General features: G+C 33.8%; 1 protein-coding gene across 1 annotated transcript; it reads right to left on the minus strand.

Moving 5' to 3' along the window:
* Window positions 1–221: 221 nt before the first annotated feature.
* Window positions 222–22,497, minus strand: LOC123532348 (uncharacterized; the record flags this gene model as incomplete). The annotated part of the gene is made up of 13 exons (XM_053534531.1): window positions 22,393–22,497; window positions 15,780–15,974; window positions 13,489–13,659; window positions 13,056–13,111; window positions 11,716–11,725; window positions 10,359–10,427; window positions 8,973–9,152; window positions 8,000–8,068; window positions 7,480–7,617; window positions 5,330–5,476; window positions 4,166–4,300; window positions 776–946; window positions 222–368 (listed from the first exon to the last, which is right to left on the minus strand). Coding segments are annotated over exons 2-13 (1,483 nt in total), but the record flags the coding sequence as incomplete, so codon positions are not given.
* Between the last annotated feature and the right edge of the window lie 240 nt (window positions 22,498–22,737).

Here is a 22,737-nt window from a genome sequence, read left to right on the forward strand (position 1 = left end):
AATCATAGAAGTGCCAATATTAATAACGCATGATGTACAAACATGTTTGATTTAGATATGTTAAGCGTGTTCGTCAAGGAAATATCGCCTCATCACGACAATAGGTAGTCTTGCAATCTGTCAACTAATATTTATGGCGGAGGTGGGTGGGTGAGTGGGGCAACTGTTTACAAATATTTTATTCAGTATTACAATGAAACAAAGTAGAATTATGTGTTTACCTGTCACTGGATAACTACCAACAGAAGCAACCTGTTTGAGGACAGGTGGACTGGATTTACAATTTGTCAATTCTGTTCGTGTTGTATCATTTCTATTTCCAAGACATTTCAATCCAGAAACTTCAGAACAGAAGCTTAAGTTAGGACCTAAGGAAGGAAAATACATAAAATATAAATATGTTTCGTAATAATCCATTAAAATATATACACAGAAAGGCACGCTGGAATCTTCCGCCGTAATAACAATTTGGAATGAAAGCCCTATAACCTCTACTAAATCTGTTTGACTTGAAAGCGCCATAAACTTATAAAGCAAAGAAATAGAGACAAACATTTCTAAACACGTAACACCTGCCTTTATAAAAGAAACAGTCATATCAATAACATTGCCACATTATGCTTTGAGACGAAACTTCTAAACAGCTCCTTATGAACATGTTTGAAACAACTATTAAATCATGAAATGGTACAAAAAAGAAAGGAACCTGTTGATGAAATTCATGCTAAAATGATAATATTTACAAAGTTTACTAAATAAGGGAATGTATACAAACCTGATTCACTATTGCCATCATCTGTAACTTTAATTTTCTGCTGTTGTGAATTACTAGAAATGTCAATATCTAGCATTGTCAGGAACTGAGACGTGTTACGTTCACCATCTGTATACTTGTGATCAATGCCTGGTCTTTCGAAATTATGCTCTCGTTTTGTTGGCTTCTTCGCTGTTGAAAGTTAAAAACACACACCAGTTGATATCGTTAAAATTAAGAATCTACATAAACATCTTTCACATTTGCCACTGTTGCAGTATCACACTCACAGCCACGTTTATAGTGCTATTGCTATTGTGCATGTTTTCATTGGGTTTAGTTTATGTTAAACATATTGATTGAATAAACCTTTCCAGAGCGGCCCTCTCTTAATAAAAAAAACTCTCTATAACAACAACATCAAATTTACCTCTCAGAACAACAACCTCTACATAACAGTCAATATGTGTATCTCTCAAAGGGTGTTGCTCTACAGAGGTTGCACTGTAAATATATGATCCGAAAGAGGCAGAAAAAATATGGAATCTATGTACGGAAAGATGTTTACGATCGCAGTACATCTCTTAATGATTTCTGCTGTTGTGACAAAGAAGTTACTATACGTACATAAAACATTTCCTACATGACCTTGATTCGAGAGGGAGAGGGGCATTGTCCATGAATCATTGACTATGGTACATCATATCTAGAGACCGTACAAGAGTTCTTCATGTATTTTGATATTTTGCAAATAAAGTTGTTTTAACAAGTGCATCGAGTGAAAATGTAAACAATGGAATCTGGGTCTAAAATCATTGACAGTCAATCTAGGTGATAATACTGATCCACAAATACTAATGGCTGCATGTGACAGTTTGTGACTGTAATTTCCTATCAATTGAAATCCTCTCAACATATGTAAAATATTGCTTAAATTGGACAAACACGCTGTCTTTGCCGTTTGTCGACTGCTGCTAAAGGGGCAAATATAAAAGAATCGGTGTAAGTTATATTTAACTGGTATTACCAGTTAGAAAGTAAATTCTCTAAATAACACTTCAGAAAAACTTGGGCAGTTTCGACAGATTAAAATTGTTGGCAAAATTAGATTATATTTTTCTGTACACAAAAATACGCCGATAATCCGGAGTACTCCGAACACGTTATTGTCTTTAAATTGTTCCAGTTCACGTAATGTAGTCGGATAGACAGTAAGGGCGGACTTATACTGTTTTTGTTACTCATAGATACTGTTGTTATAGCGAAGTGGAAGAGTATCTGCTTTACGTGTGAGAGTCCTGGGATCGAGTCCCGGTCAGAGCGTAAATATTTGCATTCTGTTACAGCATGTATTTGAAGGTTGTATATAAGTTCAAAAATATTTCCAGGAAATCTTTCAGAAAAGTTCGTAATATCAAGATTTCTTTTTCTAGATAATAAATGGCAGTTGTGGGCACTTATGTAAAAAGTATCAAGATAATAATGTAAATTATCGCAATAATATTTGCAGTGAAATTTCGACTATTGTGATAATCTTTTTTTAGGAAACTTCGCTTTATCAAGTTTTTTTTTAATCATCGCGATAGCTATCTAGCTATCTCGTGGCAGAAATATGCGGGTAGTACTGTAAGGGAATAGGATGCTTCCTTCTAGTGACGTGGATAACTTGACACTTGGAGGGATTGAATTCCTAATCCCAGTCCAACTCTAGTGTTTAAGTATTAATTGTCTGCCAGAGGTAAGTGACATGTATATTGCAATATCATCTGCGAATAGACGCACTTTAGACTTGATATTTTTCGGGAGGTAATTTATATATTCAAGGAAGAGCAGGGGCCCAAGCTTGTGACGTTTAGGTATTAAGATGACGTCCTTTTGATATTTCTGCTATACATGTCCAAGAAGAGCTACATTACTGAGATCGCAATTTTTCATTAATATGAAAATATCAAACGCTCATAACTATACACTTCTGGTTAAAATATTGTAAATATATCTAATTTAGAGAAATATATGTATATTTGCTTGTATTTCAAAGTTTTTTAACTTCATACCTATTTTTTGAAAATAACAGATACTATCTCTACATTATCGTCTAACCTGGATGATTTGTTCCTTATCGTTTGAAAACAAACTCCAATTATGCAAGGATTGTATGAAGAAGAATTTTTCATATGTAATCAGTGGGGTTTGGGTGAGTCAATAATTTCTATTACTAATAGTCCATAGATGCCATCATGCATAGCGGCACGGGAGTTCAATGAACATGATAACGAACGTTTACACAACAAACCTGTAAAATATCGATTTAATCCTGTTACAAACGACCAAGTTATCCTTTGTAGAATTATGCACAATCATATAAAGTGGCTATATTTCAATGCTATACATGTAAAGAAACGTAAAAGAAAAAAAGACATCATGGCTCTACTCATAGAATCTTCTTAAGCTGGTGTCAGGTAGTGTGTGTTTTGTAGCACATTTCAGTACCTCTCATCAACAGGCTAATTTAACAATTAAACCCAGCTTTTATTTTGATAAATAGCATTGAAAGCTTCCAATTATCTTCTTACAGATTTGATTAATTATCACAACAACAGTCTTTGCGTGCCGAGTGGCGTCTATAAAAGTCTCCCCGTGCTTGGTCTTATACTTTCTAGTCCTTTAGGATCTTTGAGCTCATTCAAATTTACTTTAGCAGAATTTCGCTTCAGCCGGTACTAAGGGGGTGGGAGAGGGGGCGGGGTGTGCGTGCGTAACAAAAGAATCACATTTCGGTAATTCACATGAACAGACTCGTTCAAACTGAGCCTGCTATCATTTGCCTGTCTACGTTCTATGCTTCGAAAGAAACTTCTAATAAGGTTTTACTAGATTCTTTACGGCTATCTCCAAAATTGATAATTTCTACATTCATTTTATTGTATTCATGGCGGTTTTGTAGTGACATTTAGAACAGTTTTTCGTTTGGTTGAAATTTCAAGAAGATCAAAAACGTTTCAAGTAACCGTCAAGACAGGCCTTTTGTCACAACAGAATGAAACATTGCTGCTGTTGAGGAAAGAATAGGAAGATAGTTAACATACTTTTGAAAAAGTGACGTCCATTATATCCATCATATTCTGTCGTGCTGTTTGAAATTAAAATCAAAGTTTTGTGATTATTTTGTCTCCCATATTTTCGCACCAGACCAAGTCTTTAGATTGCTACAAAGACATAAAAAGTGTAGTCCTACGAAAATTTTTGTGTTGCTAAATGTGAACGAAACATATAGTACTGACATCTTTTCAGACATAATGGGACTTCTCTTATCGGATGAGAGTTAGTATTTTTCCATTTATAAACTAGCCAGCTAGTACAGAAATGTTGCAAAGTATAGATAACACCAAAACAAAACTGAAAATGAAATACCTGGCTTCGGGGGCTTTTCAGGTTTTAGAACCCTAGCGCTTCGCAAATGTGCTTTAACGGACTCCTGTGCTGCTGCTCCCGTTGCATGATCACCATCTTGAGATACCAATACCAGAGATTCTGAGGAGTCATCACCTTGTTAAATAACAACGATTTGTTTTAATTTTTCCACATTGAAAATATAAGTATATATAAGTATGTTTCCAGTCAGAACTAATAGTGAGAATGGCCTTCTTTTTATCCTTGTTTTTCTTGTCAAAAGAATTTCCGTAACATATGCAATATATTTATTACATATATTGTTGGCCTGTAATTTTTAATTTACAGCTGAATCCACTTGATTATTCTCGCATTTGCAATATTTGCCTAAACATTATTTACAAAATCGCATAATTATCTAAATGAATTAAATATCAAATGTAATATTGAATGGAATTGTTGAGAGACATGCACACGTGTTTCTGAGAACAGTCGCTTTTACATATCTAAAGGTTTCAGCGTAGGTATTTACACTATTCTTAACGTAATTTATGCTGGTTTTGCCAACGTGAGGTTTTCAAGAAACAAAACTTTGAAAAGCACATTTTGCTAGTGACGAAATGAGTGACAGACTGTACATATTTATGTCCTAACTTGACTGACTAATTACCGGACGCACTGACGATAAACACAAGTCAGCACGCTCGACTTTTCTCAGTGCTTGACACTGAATTAGAGCTTTGCCAGTAACATCTATATACTACCAGAATCGAAGTTAAAAAGGTGCATAACTCTGTCAAATCAAAACAAAGTTATGTGGATTATTCCTCCTGGTTAAGACTTTGATAGTGAATAACTATTTTAAGTTTCATCTCAATTGCTTTGATAGTAACATATTTGACTTTTCAAAAACTTTAACTGTCGGCGACACCGCAAAGTCGAGCTAATACCAATAGTCTGGCCAACGACACAGAATACTTGGGTTTCAAATTTGCTGAAAATTTAAATGGAACGTTTAGTTGATCGACTCAAAATTGAGCTAATAATAAAATCGAATAAAATCGATGCTTTTAAACGTATGAAGTCATTGGCACATTTCATTTAATCATCCGTCATTAGTTCAAGGGAAACATCTGTTTAATCGACAATTAAATTATAATTAGGTTGAAAATGTGAAATACAAACCTTTTTTTCTAACTGTGTCCATCGGATTTAGTGACAGCTTTTGGTCACTTGAAGACCTTTCCACAACTACTTTGCTGAAATCAGATACCATGTCTCTAACACTTCTTCGTTTTGGTTCATCTATGCCATCGTCAGGATAGCTGGGTTCTGGTTGAATAAAATTAAGAAATATAATCTTAGTCAATGGTCAACCTATGTGTTGCTATTTTGGCAGCTCGAAGATCTTGGCCGGCAATTTTATTGAATAATACATAAACAATTAAGATGACGTTATTAAGAAAAACGTGTTTTGTCTTGAAAAATGTGTTCTACGTTACGAAATTGTCATCAAACCAATACCACTGGTTTGTAACGTTATACAATTAATTTGTTCCTTATATGTTTAACACTTGGCCTTACATTTTGTGAAACAAAATCAAACGACACCAAATCAGAGAAAGAAAGGATTGTTTCATATGAAATCATATAGCATGTAAATTATATATTTACAATACGGATGTCACTATACTGGTACTACATTGAATTCATGAAAAGGACTGCACAATGGGTCACATTTTCTGACAGTTAAATACCTTTAAAACCTCACCATATTTAAGAACTGCTACATATGTTCGTTTTGATGCATTTGCGATAATGTCCCACTAGGTGGCATTCACTTTAAAGGGAGTAAATGTTTTCAGAATACCTTTGTATCCTTTGTTTGGGATGTCATGGTCAGGTAGAATGTTGTAAATATTGTTCGTTTATCAAATATTTTGTGTTTTGATGATATAACTCCTAAACCCTAATTGTAATTGTTTGGACCAGCATGTTGTGATTTTATAGTCCCTCATTGCATAAAGGAATTTGAGACTATACAGGAACGTAAATCTTGATCTTGGATCTACGGAATTTTAGTCGTATCCACAGCAGTTTTTAAAACCGCTACTGAAAAAATTGTTATTATATGCAAGTTAAACAACGGACATGTATACCAGATGTGCTAGTGAACGACCACAGGTTGGTGTCCATACTGTTTTTCAGCCGGAACGGGCCCTTTTTCACTTTATCCATAATAGATGTAAAAGGAACTAATGTGACATTTATATAAGATGTTATGGAGTATATTAAAAATAAAACGAATCAATATATGGACTACCTCGATTTGGTGTTTGTTCAAGTTTTTGAACACTAGTGCCTGTCATATTGGTTTCAACAGCTTCAAGTATCAGATACCAGACCTTGTGATTCTTGCGTTACAGGGTTAGAGAAAGTCGGAACATTGGCTTAAATGACACCAGTATATTTGTATCGAACGAAAACGTATTTTTATATATAATTAGTTTAGATTTGAAAAATATCAATGTAGACCATATCGAAAGGAAAGAGTGAACAATTTCAGTTATACACGGTGTAGATATTTGACATAATGTGGACAGAAACAACATGTCTTCGAAGATATTGCCCAATCTACCTTTTGATGTCTTATCATATACGAGGTCGCTTGAACACTTTTTTTGATACATACGGAGTAAAAGCAGACAATTGGTCGAACAAGCTTTGCAACTTTATTTAAGGTAACATATGTTATTAACCTACACAATTATTTTGAATATTTGTACAAAGTTCATTTAAAATACCACTAGGGGAAAAGTCATAGTACGTGCAAAAACATTTCTACATGACTTCGATCCACCAGAGTATTAATTTGGGTACAATACAATACAAAACATTGAACTTGTGCTCAGTTCGATCCAGAAATGTTAATAACTCTGGCTCTCAAGTGTCACGTTGGAGCTTGGTATTGTGTTAGGTGCTACGAGTTTTCGTCCTCTTATGCTGTTTTCAAAGTTTTTATTTCAGTTCCATAAATTGAATTAAAGACTTTTATACATGTCTAGAAACATGTCTTATATGACTTTGAACCAAATGTTGCAATATTCTTGTAGCTGTAGAGATAAATCTTCCTGACAAATTGGTTTGTATTAGTTATACACAAAGCGAATATACCGGAGGTTCTCTTTGATGCCCAAAGGATATAGTCCTGACATTTTGAGACAGAGTATTTAAGATTAGTTTTTCCCATTATGCAGTTATAGATTCTGTCAAAATATATCAGAATGTTAAGAGAGCATAATATTGTTGACAAGAAGCTGTTTTAGTCACGTTACCTGGAATCCGGGCCTTTTCAGGTTTTGGGAAATTGTCTTCAACCGATTCCTGTATTGTCCCCGTTGTATGAGTACTATCTTGAGATAAAATACCCTGCAGTTCAGGCATTGTGGGACAAGGGAATGAGGTACTATCACCTATAATAACAAACCGTTATTTGAAAAACATATACATATACATTTTGTACACTTCCTTGGAGATTGAACTTATATATATATATAAGTGAGATATTAAAGAAAAACATCTAAAGAATGCCTTTCAAACACACTGGATCCCGGACGGATACAAGAACATAAAGATAGAATTATAGAGTATGAGAAAATATATGTTAAAACAGTGTCAAAAGTTTAGTTATAAGGATTCCAAACCCATTTGGTAGAGACAAAAACATTTAATAATCCGCTGGCAATTGTTTTTAAAACTTGAGATATGAATACAGCCATCCATATTTACAGAGACCTATAACTGTGTCGGTGCGACGTTAAACCCTACAGATCAAAATATTTAAAGGGTACTAACTGAATCGTTTTACAACCACTTCAGTGTCAAGAATAGTTATTGGCAGCTTCTTCAAAATAATGTCAACAGCTGAAAACAATGATTAAACCGGTGATATTGAAAATGTTATATTACTATACTACTTATTTCAAATAATTAGCTGAAAGTATGTTCGAATAGGTCAATAGCTTAATTTACAGTTTGTCTGTTAACAAATGCCATGATACAATTTTACAAAACCTTTCATAGGGCATATTTTATCTTAAGAAAGGAAAAAAACATGTCCGCTTTATAAATATCACACGTACGTGTATTTTTTGTGATATTAGGAATATCGCACTAGTGAATAAATATTCCGCTTATATATAATTAATGCACGGACAAATCATCTACAAGTAGTAATTCTATGAAGACCTATCATTTCTGGTTCAATCATGTGTTTCAAGTAATTCAAAACCTGCTTAAATAGAATCTGTTAAAAAGTATGTTAAGTATGCCACTGTTTTATAGTCAATCATTTGGTTATCTATGAAACTACATTGAACGATGTAAACGGTTCTTCAGATAAGGAAATTTCATTTTGAAATCAGTCTTAAGATCAAAGACGTTTCTTACAGGAAAGTGACAGTTGATGTCGAAAGGAATTTGTCGAATGCGTTACATAGCATTAAAACTTCCCAGTTAAAATATAACGGGCGACATGTATTTGCATATACAGTCAAACCTGTGTAAAAAACACCTCTGAACAGAGACCACCAGGCTCTAAAGACCACATGTTTTGTTTCCGATTTTAAGATGTACAATGTATTTTAATCTGTGAAAAAACACCACCTCCCAATAAAGACCTCATTTTGGCTTTCCTAACGGTGGTCGTTATATACAGGTTTGTATTTTTTTTTCACATGATGTTAACACTTTTGAATGTAACTTGCTGCTCAAAGGTATACTTCACTCTTAATCATTAGTATGCAAATACCTTTTACGCAGGACTTACAATTTTTCTCTTCAAACTCAATGATCGCAGAGCACTCGTCTTTGTTGATATATACTTCCTTTACTTTTCCACCACCTTTGTCCACATTTTCAAAATATATCTGAAGACAGGCTTTGCCAATTGCCCCTTCAGGAAGGCCCGATACTTTGATTGAATTTAACTTGTCCTCCGTTTCATGGACTGCAACGATTTTTAAAATCAAAGTAAATACAAAAGGACTCTATTATCTGTTACGTAGAAATAATCGTCGCGAACGATCAAATACAGCCACATTTAAAGCGCAAGTGCGATGACTATGAACACTTACAACTATTAACTTATGTATTTGGAAAAGCTAATTAGCTCATGTATGTTGATCCAAAGTTAATTTATGAATCACTCGCTGTATGCTACTTTAAATATGATTATTAATTCCGAACATGACTAACAAATCAGTAAGTAAATTTAGAAACTCGTTGCATGGCATAGGTAGTGCATCTTCAAAAACCAGCTTAATCACTCATTTCGAATTCTTAATGAATGCATTTTTATCAAATTGAAAATATAGCCCTATATACTGATAACTATGAAACATCATCAACAACAACATCACTACCGGTCATTACTTTCTTGTTGATTTTCATTAACTTAAAGGAGGTGAGTTGACAAGTTTCCAACTATAATGTTGAATGAAAATCCTAAGTATTATACATTGTACGTGCGGGTACCCGAGTCAGCCAACTATCTTCTGAATGCCAGCCGGATGACGTTCTCAGTAGAAAGAGTTCTACCTTCAATTTGATGTAAATGACCCAAAGCTGTGATTAAAAGGTGATTCCAATCTCCCTTTTCGTAGGCCACTTTAAATTTGTCTATCAAACAATAATCATGTGACAGCAACAACTGAACCTAAGGTACCATCGTAGAAGTAACAGACATATATTCTCTGCACGCAACGGACACTTTCTCAAATAAAACAGAAATGGAAGACAATAGTCCTCAAGCTTGCTGTATTTACTAGCAATTGACGCAGAGAACATTCGGATTTGACATAGCTATCCTGACCACACTCGCTTTCTTCATAGCTATAAGAATTCTTTTGGTCATCTAACCCATAAAACACAGACCACTGAAAATGTTGTTTTGTTAGTTTTATGCCTTTAGATCAACGGCAGATAAAGATAATTATCTAATACCACTTTGTTTCTCAACCGATCGATCTATTGGCTACTAGATCGTTACATATTTGCAAAGGGGCATACTCCTTCTTTTGGACATTTAGTTAAAGAAAATATAAACGAGTATTAACCACTACGGTATCTGAGTCATATTAAGTTTGGCACAAAAAAAAAAAAACATTGACGTTTTGCAGATAAGTCATCATTTATCAACCAAGTCATAACTTACTTATTGCTTCCAAACTCACTTCTTTTCCGCGTATCAAAAGTGGCTGATTTTTTAAGACGAATTCAACAGCTGTAAAGAGAAAACAAAACATGGACATGCTTTTATTTTTGAAGCAGCATGCCTCCCGTTTGGCTAAAAAATAATCTTTCAAATTCTTTTAATTTAAGTTTTGGTCATATTATGAACATTAGAATATGATTTTTTGTTTCTTGAATATTTGAAAAATTCCAAATCAAGAAAAAAAGATGACTGCGTCGGGAATCGAACCCCGGACCGTCGTCGTAAACAATAGCGCTATAGCTTAAGCAGTGAATAATGACTTCAAAATATAAATATTTATAATCGAGACAGTTGACCTGGAGTAAAATCGTTACAAACGCTTTTCGATTCTCATCGTAAAAAGGAGTAAAAGCAGCAAATTCTCATGAATTTCCGTAACATAAAGTTTGTCAGTAATTAAGTTTTAAAGCCTTCTTAAGAAATATAGCATTTATTTCAAGACATCTAAACATTTTTTTATATTTTTTTTGTTGTCGAACGATCTGGAGGCATGCCGCTTTAATTTATTGATGTCGCTTGTTATTTTTAAAAACTGTTTTGAAGGCAAACAATCATATGTTATAGCAGAAGGGAGGTATCCGATATTGAAAAGGCTCGGACTTTCGAGTCGACTATCATTTTCTTTATCTCGGACCTAATTACTGACGTCGTCTTAAATGTCCCAGAAAAGTTTTATTACCCAGAAACACGTTTCGTTTATGCTTTTTATGCTTTTGTAGAAAAGGTAAACATTCTGCATATGTTAATGATTTCGCTAATTTTATCCTGAAACATGCCACATTCAACTGAATTGTCAAAGCGGAAAACTGTTCTTAGTTCGATTAATTTTACCTTTGTTTATTAAAACAAAAGACGGCAAAAGGGATACAGTCTAGGTTTACAGTGTAATCACATTGCAATTGAATTTACCAAATTACTTTCTCTAGTGGACTATTATCTAATATGAAATGTATTTTCAAATATACTCCAAATATCTAATATTTCTATTTCATGTATATTTGGAAGAAGACACCTTTTTTCAGTCATTCAAAACAGTTCATAGGAATTGAAACAAATAATTTTACAAACAAAAATAATTTCTGAACCTTCACTTCTTCAAATTCAATAACAGCACAGTGTTTGTCACTATACATCGTCACATTCTTTACTGTACCGCCACCTTGTCTTCATTGCGAAAAACATAATAAGGAATTCATGTTTGCACTGTCTGGTAGTCCCGAAACTTTGATCTTGTTGGTCGTGTAGTAATTGTATCAACTGAAAAAATAAGCTGAAGTATTTGTTACCCCAGGCGTACCACCAAGAACCTTTAATCAGTTATACAATGATATTAATTGCAGATGCATATGTAATAGATGTAAAAAGATTATTAGATTTGCATTAAAAATATGAACTCGTTCTTTCGCGGAATAATATTGCGCTCCTAAGTCGCGCAATGTTTCCGCTGCAGAACTCGTGCATATTTCTCCATACAAATCTATCAGCTTATAAATACTAAAAAACAAGTACTGGTAATTTCCTAAATTAACGGCTATTGTTCAAATGCATTTCACGCACGTTTTATTATAAAATATAACGTTTTTGTAGTTAATATTTTATCTCTAGAGACTTCATTTTACAGATTCAAATTCATTTTTTTACAAACACAATTACACATATTACATGTTGACCTCGGTCAGTGAATTACAATAATAATATTCGTATATTTTATTGCCAGCAAAAATTCGAAGGATAGATAAAAATGTAGCTAATATTACGGACTTTCTAGCTTGTAAACAAGGAAAAGCAAGATAACTAACGGGAGATAAAAACTGTAGCTTATGCTACAAACTTTCTGGCTGAGTTGTTTTCCTTTGTAAGACTGCTTTAGATCACAAAAATTCATTTACATATTAAAAGATGATATTCTAAAATATTTATATGAAACGTATTCAGTTATTATCGTTCTTTTGAAGTTTTGACTTCCCTTTATATCAATCTTCCTTATTATTGATACAGGTGAAAAAAAGTTTGGCTTGACCTTTTTCAAATTAAACACATTCCATTCCAACATTATGTATAATAATTGAGGAATAAGCAAATGACTTTAAAGTATACTGATCTTTTCGCCTAAAACTGATCAGGACTATAGAACTATTTACTGAGTTTAGAGAGAAAAATAAAACAATACAAAGTCTTGCTTGTGAGACCAAAATTGTCATTGATACTGTAAGACTTTACTATAGAAGTTCTACAGGATAAAAAAAAATATAAAAAAAGAAAAAAGATGATAAAAAGGCAAGCAGGTTGTCGTGAGTTTTCTATTGTGTGACGGGTGCCTTTGGATGGAGTAGGCTTCAACCTACATTTAACTTGATACAAGTAGTATTGCGCATTGACTTCAATATCATGATATATAAATTATGAAAGGTAGCATATAAAGAGCATTTCTGATTCTAATTTATCAAGGGGAGGAAACCTCTCCATTGATTTTCGAATTCGTAACATTAAGGCTAAGACAGACTTGTACTGTTTACTTTAAAAAGGTAGTTGATATCTTCTTCAGTCCTTCGGCAAAGCATTTATTATTTAACACAAATAGATACATGATTTAGATCAAATATAAACAAGGAAGAATACCTACCATAAACTTCAAACGTTTACTTCAGTTTCAAGTATTTTTATAGGTTGCTGTTTCATCACTCTGTCAACAGCTGTGAAGAGAAAATGTATCGATTGTGTTTTCATACATACAGTTATTCGTTGTAATAAAGTAATTTTGAGCAAATGCTCTTTTTGCACTATCGTTTTCTTTCATTAATCAAAGATATCATTCATTTTCCTGATAACCAAGACAAGTGTTATCTCACATAAAAACACTTATTTCGCCATTACAATTCGTTCATATGAACAAACCACACCTAAACGAACACGCATGCAAACGCAAATTAGTATCAAAACATGTAGATACAGCCTTTTCAAGAACCTCGGAGCTGTGAAAATTTATTTTTAAAAGTAAAACTTCCAAGCAGGTCGTTTAAGATATTTTACTTTCAACAACACACAACAAAATAATTATGATAACATTTACCTGCTGCTTTCTCAAATTCGACAATAGCTGAATTTCTGTCATTATCAACTGTAACTTGCTTCACCGTGCCACCTCCTTTTCTTTTTGTGTTTTCAAAGAAAAAGGTAAGAATTTCGGCGTCTGCTGTCTTTGGTATACCTGTTACTTTTATCTTCGTCGACTGAGTATTTCCTAAAGAATTTACTTTCAAAATTAAAGGAACAATCTTTGTATTAAATATTAGGCACCTTTAAGGCCGCCATTTTATACATATATTGAATAATTCACGTGCATTAGCATACATCATTATTTTAGTTTCAACTGACGGTATATTAATATGAGGAGTCATGTGACCAGTGAGAATGTTACATTTCCTTTCATACAATTTAGATACAACGTTTGTTCTCTAGTTTCACCTATCATTTCACTTTTCACATCATAATTTGTGGTTCGAAACGTATGTCTTAAATCAACCTAACTTATTTTCTCAGTAGTGAAGCTCTTATGTCCTGTAAAAGCTGCGTTTTGTACTGTTGCGTGAATATTTTGGCATCTGATGTCTTTTTTATCCATTATTATTTCATACTTTTGTTCGTTTTAGCTCAACTAAACGAAGTATAGAGAGCTGTCCTACTCGACACAGCGTCGGCGTCGGCGTCCTTCCGCGTCCTCACTTTGGTTAAAGTTTTGATGCACTTTATCTTTGTAATTACTAGATGGATTTGATTCAAACTTAAAATAGTTATTCCTTATCATCACTGACATCAAATGGCACGAAGGCATAACTCTTGGACCAATTTTTCATGAATTATCCCCCTTTTGTCTAAGAATTTCAGGTTAAAGTTTTGGTGCACTTTCACTCTATCTCAGTTATTACTAAATGGATTTGATTCAAAGTTAAAATAGTTGTTTCACATCATCACCCACATCATATGACACAAGGTCCATAACTCTCGAACCAATATCCATGAATTATGTCCCCTTTTACTTAGGATTTCAGGTTTTACTTTCACACTATCTCTGAATGGATGTGATGTGATTCAGACTTAAACAGTTGTACCACATCATCACCCACGTTATATGGCACAAGGGTTGTAACTATTGTGCACATATTTCATCAATTATCCCCCTTTTTACTTAGAATTTCAAGTTAAGGTTTTGGTTCAGTTTCACTCTATCTCAGTTATTACTAAATGGATTTGTTTCAGACTTAAAATAGTTGTTCCACCTGATCACCCACATCATATGACACAAGGTCCATAACACCAATTTTTCATGAATAGTGCCCCTTTTACTTAGAACTTGAGGTTAATTTTGATGCTTTTGCATTTTGTTATTACAGAGAGTATTTGATTCAAACTTAAAATATTTGTTCAACATCATCATTCACATCATATAACACAAGGACCACAACTTTAGCACCGGCATTTCATGAATCATTTCCCCTTTATACTTAGAATTTTATGTTAAAATTGTGTGCACTTTCACTCTATCTCAGATTTTTCTAAATGGGTTTGATTGAAATTAAAATAATTGTTACACATCATCACCCACGTCAAATGACACAATATTTTATTAATTATGCCCCCTTTTCGCTTAGAATTATACTTATTTAATGTTTTGATAACTTTATCTTTACCTTTCTTATTTCATAGTTTTTTTGACACAAACATAAGCTATTGCTCACTACCTTCATCCACATTGGAGCCATAAAACACTCAGGTGACAGCTCCAGCTCCCTAAGATGTGCTCATTTTCAATATCCAGCATCGAAATAGTCGAGCGTGCCGTCTCCTGTGACAGCTCTTGTAATACTACTACATGCACTACTATTGGTTGGATTGTATCAGAATACCTTGTACTTTTGATGTAGTAACAGCGTAATGCATAAGCACAGAAAAAAAATCTTCGTAAAAAAAGTTAACGCTATTTTGGCATAAAACGTGTAAAAACTGAAACAATTTACATTACATTGTCAGTGAAACAGAGTCACAATTTTCATTTTGCCCTTGATCACGATACAATAACATCTGCAACAATGGAACCAGGGTTGCACAATGCTAATTACTTGTCGGAAAACTGCCTTAAATGTTGTTAACTAAACTGGGCTTTCGTGTTGAGCGACCTGTGAAGTTTCCACTTTTTTCTATTTTAGAAACTTCATACCTAGTAAACACTTAGGGTTTTTCAAAGTTCAAACATATATGTATAAAGTGAATTATTTGTTAAACTTCTTTGCATTAACGTTGTGTAAATTATTTTATTATACATATTTTGAACACGCATAATTTTCAGTTATGTGTTTCTCTTACCTGATTCCGTAGGTCCTGGATTTGGTTCAATGCCTGCCATCATAAGAAGAACTCCAATGAATAAAAGACTGCCAACAGCTTTGAGACCATAACTAAAGTTGACCACAAGTACAAATGTAACCACGTCAATGCCACATGAATGCCTGAAAGTTCCGATTTTTGCGCGGTACGTTTGTATGTCTACACCCATTTTGTCTACCTTGAAAACAAAATGCAAGCATTATAACAATTTAGTTTTACTGCAGTAAACGGCTATTCTATATAGGGCTTAATTTAGAAACATGATAATAAAATATCAGGATTTATGAGTTCAAAATATATTTTAAGTATTTTGTTTTAACATTTAAGCTTTAATAAGTGATTCGATTTTGCATCAATATGGACTAGATATCATTAGGATATTTAACATTGTTCTGTACAATACGGAGATATATTTGGACGAGCACCTAGCTGAGAAACTATATTGGACTAGCCGCTAGGCGACATTTTTTTTTTTTTAAATAATCCAACATCTGATGATCTTTTTTACTGTATTTTTAAGTTTTTGATTATTAACGGACGTTTTAATATCTAAATCAGATAGCATTGTAATCACTTGAATCGTTTTTGTGCGTTGTAAACAAAAAACTAAAATTAAATCCAGATTTCAAGACGCATAATCAAACTCTGTACATAGAGCGCCTACTTCATCCGATTTACCCTTGGAACATTTTCACGCGTTTCGGGCTTTATCGTATGTTTAGCATGGGACTGTTGAACCGTCCAAATACAGAAAATACAGGATTATTTGTGTACGCGCGTGCGTTCTGATAGAGAAAATACGGGATTTTTGTACACACGTTCATCCAAATACCGTAATATATTGTACGGTCACGTGTTGCAAATGAACGTTCGCGATTAGATAGATAAAGTAGATATAGAAAAAATGATGTATTCCCTATGTCATCTAATTGTGTATATTCACTTTATGCTCGAGGTAATACTGTATTCCCTATGTCATCTAGTTGTGTATATTCATTTTATGCTCGAGTTAATACTATATTCCCTATGTCATCTAATTGTGTATATTCCCTTTATGCTCGAGGTAATACTGTATTCTCTATGTCATCTAATTGTGTATATTCATTTTATACTCGAGGTAATACTATATTCCCTATGTCAGCTAAATGTGTATATTCACTTTATGCTCGAGGTAATACTGTATTCTCTATGTCATCTAATTGTGTATAATTATTCACTTTATGCTCGAGGTAATACTATATTCCCTATGTCATCTAATTGTGTATATTCACTTTATGCTCGAGGTAATACTGTATTCCCTATGTCATCTAATTGTGTATATTCACTTTATGCTCGAGGTAATACTATATTCTCTATGTCATCTAATTGTGTATATTCATTTTATATTCGAGGTAATACTATATTCCCTATGTCATCTAATTGTGTATATTCACTTTATGCTCGAGGTAATACTGTATTTTCTATGTCATCTAATTGTGTATATTCATTTTATACTCGAGGTAATACTATATTTCCTATGTCATCTAATTGTGTATATTCACTTTATGCTCGAGGTAATACTGTATTTTCAATGTCATCTAATTGTGTATATTCATTTTATACTCGAGGTAATACTATATTTCCTATGTCATCTAATTGTGTATATTCACTTTATGCTCGAGGTAATACTGTATTTTCTATGTCATCTAATTGTGTATATTCATTTTATACTCGAGGTAATACTGTATTTCCTATGTCATATAATTGTGTATATTCACTTTATGCTCGAGGTAATACTGTATTTTCTATGTCATCTAATTGTGTATTTTTTTTGTTTGCTCGAGGTAATACTGTATTTCCTATGTCATCTAAATGTGTATATTCAGTTTATGCTCGAGATAATACTGTATTTCCTATGTCGCCTAATTGTGTATATTCACTTTATGCTCGAGGCAGTACTGTATCCCATACTTAATGAACTCTAATGCCCGAGCCTTTTTTAATTGCTACTTCATCCAGCGTTGAATGTTTACATTTAATGCTTCTCTTAAGCTAAATTCGGCAATCGTAATCATTTGTACAATGATCGTACAATTGTTATATATATTTCTTCTTTATTCCGGGTTAAATAGAAATCACTTAATAGCTGAAAGCTCCTTTTTTGAACTGCTGTGTGTATTACATTCAACGAAAATCTTATGTAAATGAAGTATCTTTTTTGTTCAGTCGCAAAAGCAGTTAAAATATGTTTATTTGCATATTTATAATGTTTTTTGGCTAGCGCACATACTGTAGATGTAGTTGGACAAACAGAAAATTTTTACTTCCTTATTGTCATTGTGATCATTTGATATTCCTTCAAACAGAACTTTTGAATCATAACTCTCCTATTTCAACATAAATTGAAATTTGCTTTTTAGCCAAACATGAATACTTCTAAAGGTTTTTCTTCGTTCTTTATTTGAAGTTTGCTCAATAATGAGATTTTGAATATAAAAAATAGCTGTATTCTATTGAAATATCCATATGCAAAATGTACATGTTTTAGTTTTACGTACGGGTAACGAATAGGGTTGCTCTTGCAAAATCATAATTTAACACATTACTGAACTTCATAAATAATCCGAACAATTACAAAACAATATGACATACAGGTACAAAGGTTGCTGAAAGATGCAGCAAAAGGAAACTCCGCGCTTAACATGTATGTATGTATGTATGTATGTATGTGTGTGTATGAAGCACTGATAGAACAGAAGGTGATATAACATACTGGTGTCTTAACAGTACACCTAGGCAAACAGAGAAAAAAGACATTGCCTTTGTAATGTGTGCAGGATTTTTAAGGTTTTATTTACTTATTCACTGATCATGTCTCATATGCGAAATTGACCTTGATTAATCATTCTTAGTTTCAGCATATGGAATAAAATGTATTTGTACAGAAGGTTGTTCATACATTCTATCTTGTGACGCAGTTGCTCATCGGAAATGACTGGATTTCAAACTTAGCTCAGATGTTATCTGCACCGTTATTCTGATCAAGTTGGATCAATGTCTGATCAGGAATGTAAGGTCTATATGATACTTTCAAGCTAAATGATGAAGAAGGACAAGATGTACACCGAATGAAATACAACAAACATCTAAAGATGCTAAAAAGCTCATTCTTGTACGTTGTGCCTTGGAGAGCTTAAACAATTTAAGTAAACAATGTCTTGCACAATCACCTCTTTCAGAAAAACTATTCCGCGACTATACTAAGATGATTCTCACCCTGGTGGCTTTACCTCCTTAAGACGATACTACTGTTCTCGTTTTACAGACCAAAAGTACTGGTAGATTGGTTTGACTGTAGCAAATATTTACGAACAATATTACAGCTTCTTTCTGTATAAAATATTTGTTTTTTTCGTTTGAGCTTGTAGCAAAATTTGCATTAATATCTTAACTGAAGAAATTCAGTATGGACGTAGTAATTCTTTAAATGAAATAATTGATGAGTTACCATAACCTTTGAAACTTTTTATTTCAAAAAAATAAACACAAACCGTCATACAACTATACAAATGACACGACTTTTAATGAAAAAGTATGTAAATAACGGAGGACGTAAATATTTTCTTCAAAAGTCTGTACAAATATAGTGATCACTTTTTATAATTTAATGTAATGTACACGTAAAATCTGGGAAGAAGATAGAAAGGATTGCGCCAGGTAAAACAGAACGGCCTGGGCAATTCACAGCTTCAAGCATGTCAAGTTTTCGCCATTTTAATCATTAAACAATTTTATATGAAAAGCCCTCTTATGAAATTTTGTCGGAAGATGAAATCGGTAGGTCTTTAGCGCAGGCTGATTTACACAATGCACAAGGGCAGCTATCTTGCGCGTTTAACAAGAGTTAGGTTACCCGATTTACATATCGTTGCGCTAATTGTAAATTGGTTATTGGCGCTGTAGGATTTATAAATCGTACAGATTGGTTATTTGCGCGTAACATTTGCGCAAACGGTAATTATTGCAACACACTGAAAAACAATATTTGGATATGCTTAAATTTAAAATAATATTGGTAAGCCATCAATATGTGCTTGAAAAATACACAATCAATGTTTTAAAGTTTATGAAAAAAAAAAACAAGAAAAAAAAACAAGCTAAGTAAAACTATTTCTTTCAGGCATATTCATCAAACTAAAAAGGAAAGGAATTTTCCATGTGATGTCCGACAAAAGTTGCTTTTACTTTCTGCTCTTGATTTCTGTCCTGCTTCCTTTCTTTTGATGAAACTTATTTTTCTCGTTCGTGTTTTTAATCTGATGCCATATTAATGGGTCAAGTAGGACATTGACAATAAAAGTTTGAAAGTTTGCAAATCGAAAGGACAAATTCGTCATTTACAACAAATGCTCCGCGCCGAATGAGAAGAAATACATCGAATTTAATAACATATGTTTTATGCAGCTGAAAATTTCTATATGGACACACTTCTAACCTTCTTAATCCTTATCATGCTGGACACAATTTATTCTGCCTTTGCGACTGGATGTGCAGTCTGATTTTGATCTACACTGTTCGCCATTCAGTCAGTAACGTTTTGTAAGCACCCCTTTTAACGGTTAATGGTACTGTTTGAATTGAAAGATGGACAAGTTCATTATAGAAATTTGGCATGGTAAGGGATAACTCAGATGCTTACTATTCCGTAGAAATTCAAAGTATTTCCTGCCATTTCATGTTGTCGTGTCGGCGGGACGAAAACACGACAAGTTTTACGCGAAAACTCGACGTTTAAAGGGCGCCGACAAGACAGATTTATCTGTCGAATTTTCGTGTTGGCGGGTGTAAATATGTCGTGTCGGCGCCCTTTATTTGTCGTGTTTTTCTGTCGGCGGGGCAAAAACACGAAAACTCGACAAATTAGGTATTTGTCGTGTTTTTTTGTGTTGTGTTTTCGCCCCGCCGACACGACAACACGAAAACACGACAAATACATTATATGTCGAGTTTCTGCGTTGTCGTGTTTTCGCCCCGCCGACATGACAACATGAAAACACAACAAATTCTTTTCAGACATCTCATATAAAATGTAGAGTTATTCTGAAGCCAGTGGCAAAGGGTTTTAGAAGCATTTTTCTTTCTATTCGAACGAACCGCCAATTCAAAATTTATATTCACTAAAGCTGCATAAGGAGTTTTGAGATTATAAAACAGTACAATAATATGACATTGTCAGATGTCAGGTATCGTTTTAAGAATACGAAGTGTATGTATTACTGACCCGGGTCCAAAAATATTTGATTGGGGTGCGGGGAGCGGCAACAGTTGAAGAATGAAGGCGGCATCGGCGAGCCGAGTGGGGTTAGGTACGGAAGGGGTTAACCCCTCATGTTAGGTGGGTCAGGGCGTGTTTGCATTTAAATATTTGAAATATATATATAAAATGGTGGCTTCTGCTACCAATTTTGAGGTACGGGTGTTAACCTCCTCCAGACAGTGGAGTCACAGGGTCTTTTCCCTTTTCATTTTTGAAATATAGGTATGAAATGGTGGTCCCTGCTGCATTTTTCCAAAATTTGAGATACATTAGGGGGTCATGCTCTCCTATTCAGGGGGTCAGGGGTATCCTCAAGGACATTTTTGAAATATAGGAATGAAATGATGGAATCTGTTGCATTTTGGGCCTGAATTGTGAAAAATATATTATTCCTTTGCCAAAATAGTTAAGTTGGGGCACCTATGACGAGTACAGGTCACTTTGGGGTTGTGGGGGTGGGGGGGGGGGGGGCATGGGGTTGCACGGCCATCGACCCCGGCCCAGGACCTGAGCCTTCACAAATAGAAAAATAATTACGTATATGCGTGGGCCTCAATGAAGATTAACTTATTCACACGAAATACCCAACCCCCGTACCTCAAAATCTGGGCTCAAAAATGTAGCAGAGGCCATCGTTTTATACATGTATTTCAAACATTTAAAGGCAGAAACGCCTTGAGTCACCTAACATGTGGGGTTACCTTCTTTCGTACCTAACCCCAATCGACTCGCCGTAGGTTTTTGTCGAGTTTTCGTGTTGTCATGTTTTCGTCCCGCCAACACGCCAACACGAAATGGCAGAAATCAACCACCATAATTACATCCTTTTTCATTGACATTTGAAAATGTATCAACAAACGAAGAATAATTCTCTCCAATAATTACAATACATCTTTAATAAGTCAATCACTAAAACTATTTTCTGCAGTTTTGTTTAGAAAAAAAAAAAACGAAACAAAAAACAACCGTATGTATTTTATTACATACGCCTTTCTTTTATCATGAGAATTTCACTTTATTCAAGTAATATAAATAAACTCACCTTTTCTTAAGGGGCGATTATTGAACATCAAACATCCGAGATAAAACAAATTATCTCTAAGTTTTTAAATATAACCATATCCTAAATACTCTAATTAAAAGATCCAACCAAATACATATTTATGCAAAATGTAATATTTCCTTTTGAATGTAATTAAATTAGGTGTAGTGTGCTATTTGGTATCATTATTCATAAACCATGAAATGAGAATAAATTCCATTTATTGCGTATGTATTTTAGAAATTATTATAAACCTACTTTAATGGTATTTGTTGAACAAATCCTATGTCATATGTCCTGTTGCCATCCGTTTCGAATGTGGCTATTAAATTACAGTCGTTTTTGTAAGTGGCTCGTTAGCAACGCACATCACCCGCGTTAACCAGTTACGAATAAATCAGTTTGGGGCGGAGAAACAGTTTTGGTACAGCAATGGAATAAGTATTTTCGATTCAACAATATTTGGTTCATAATATGTCAAAGAACTTTGTTTCTATTGACAGTAGTATAAACGAGGTACATGTCATGTCTTTTCTTTTAACATAGACAGGTATTTACTATGTCATGGCGAGTTAAAAGTGAGAATTTGTTGCCTAAAT

Source organism: Mercenaria mercenaria, unplaced genomic scaffold, assembly GCF_021730395.1.
Source record: "Mercenaria mercenaria strain notata unplaced genomic scaffold, MADL_Memer_1 contig_3777, whole genome shotgun sequence".
NCBI classification, from domain to species: Eukaryota; Metazoa; Mollusca; class Bivalvia; order Venerida; family Veneridae; genus Mercenaria; species Mercenaria mercenaria.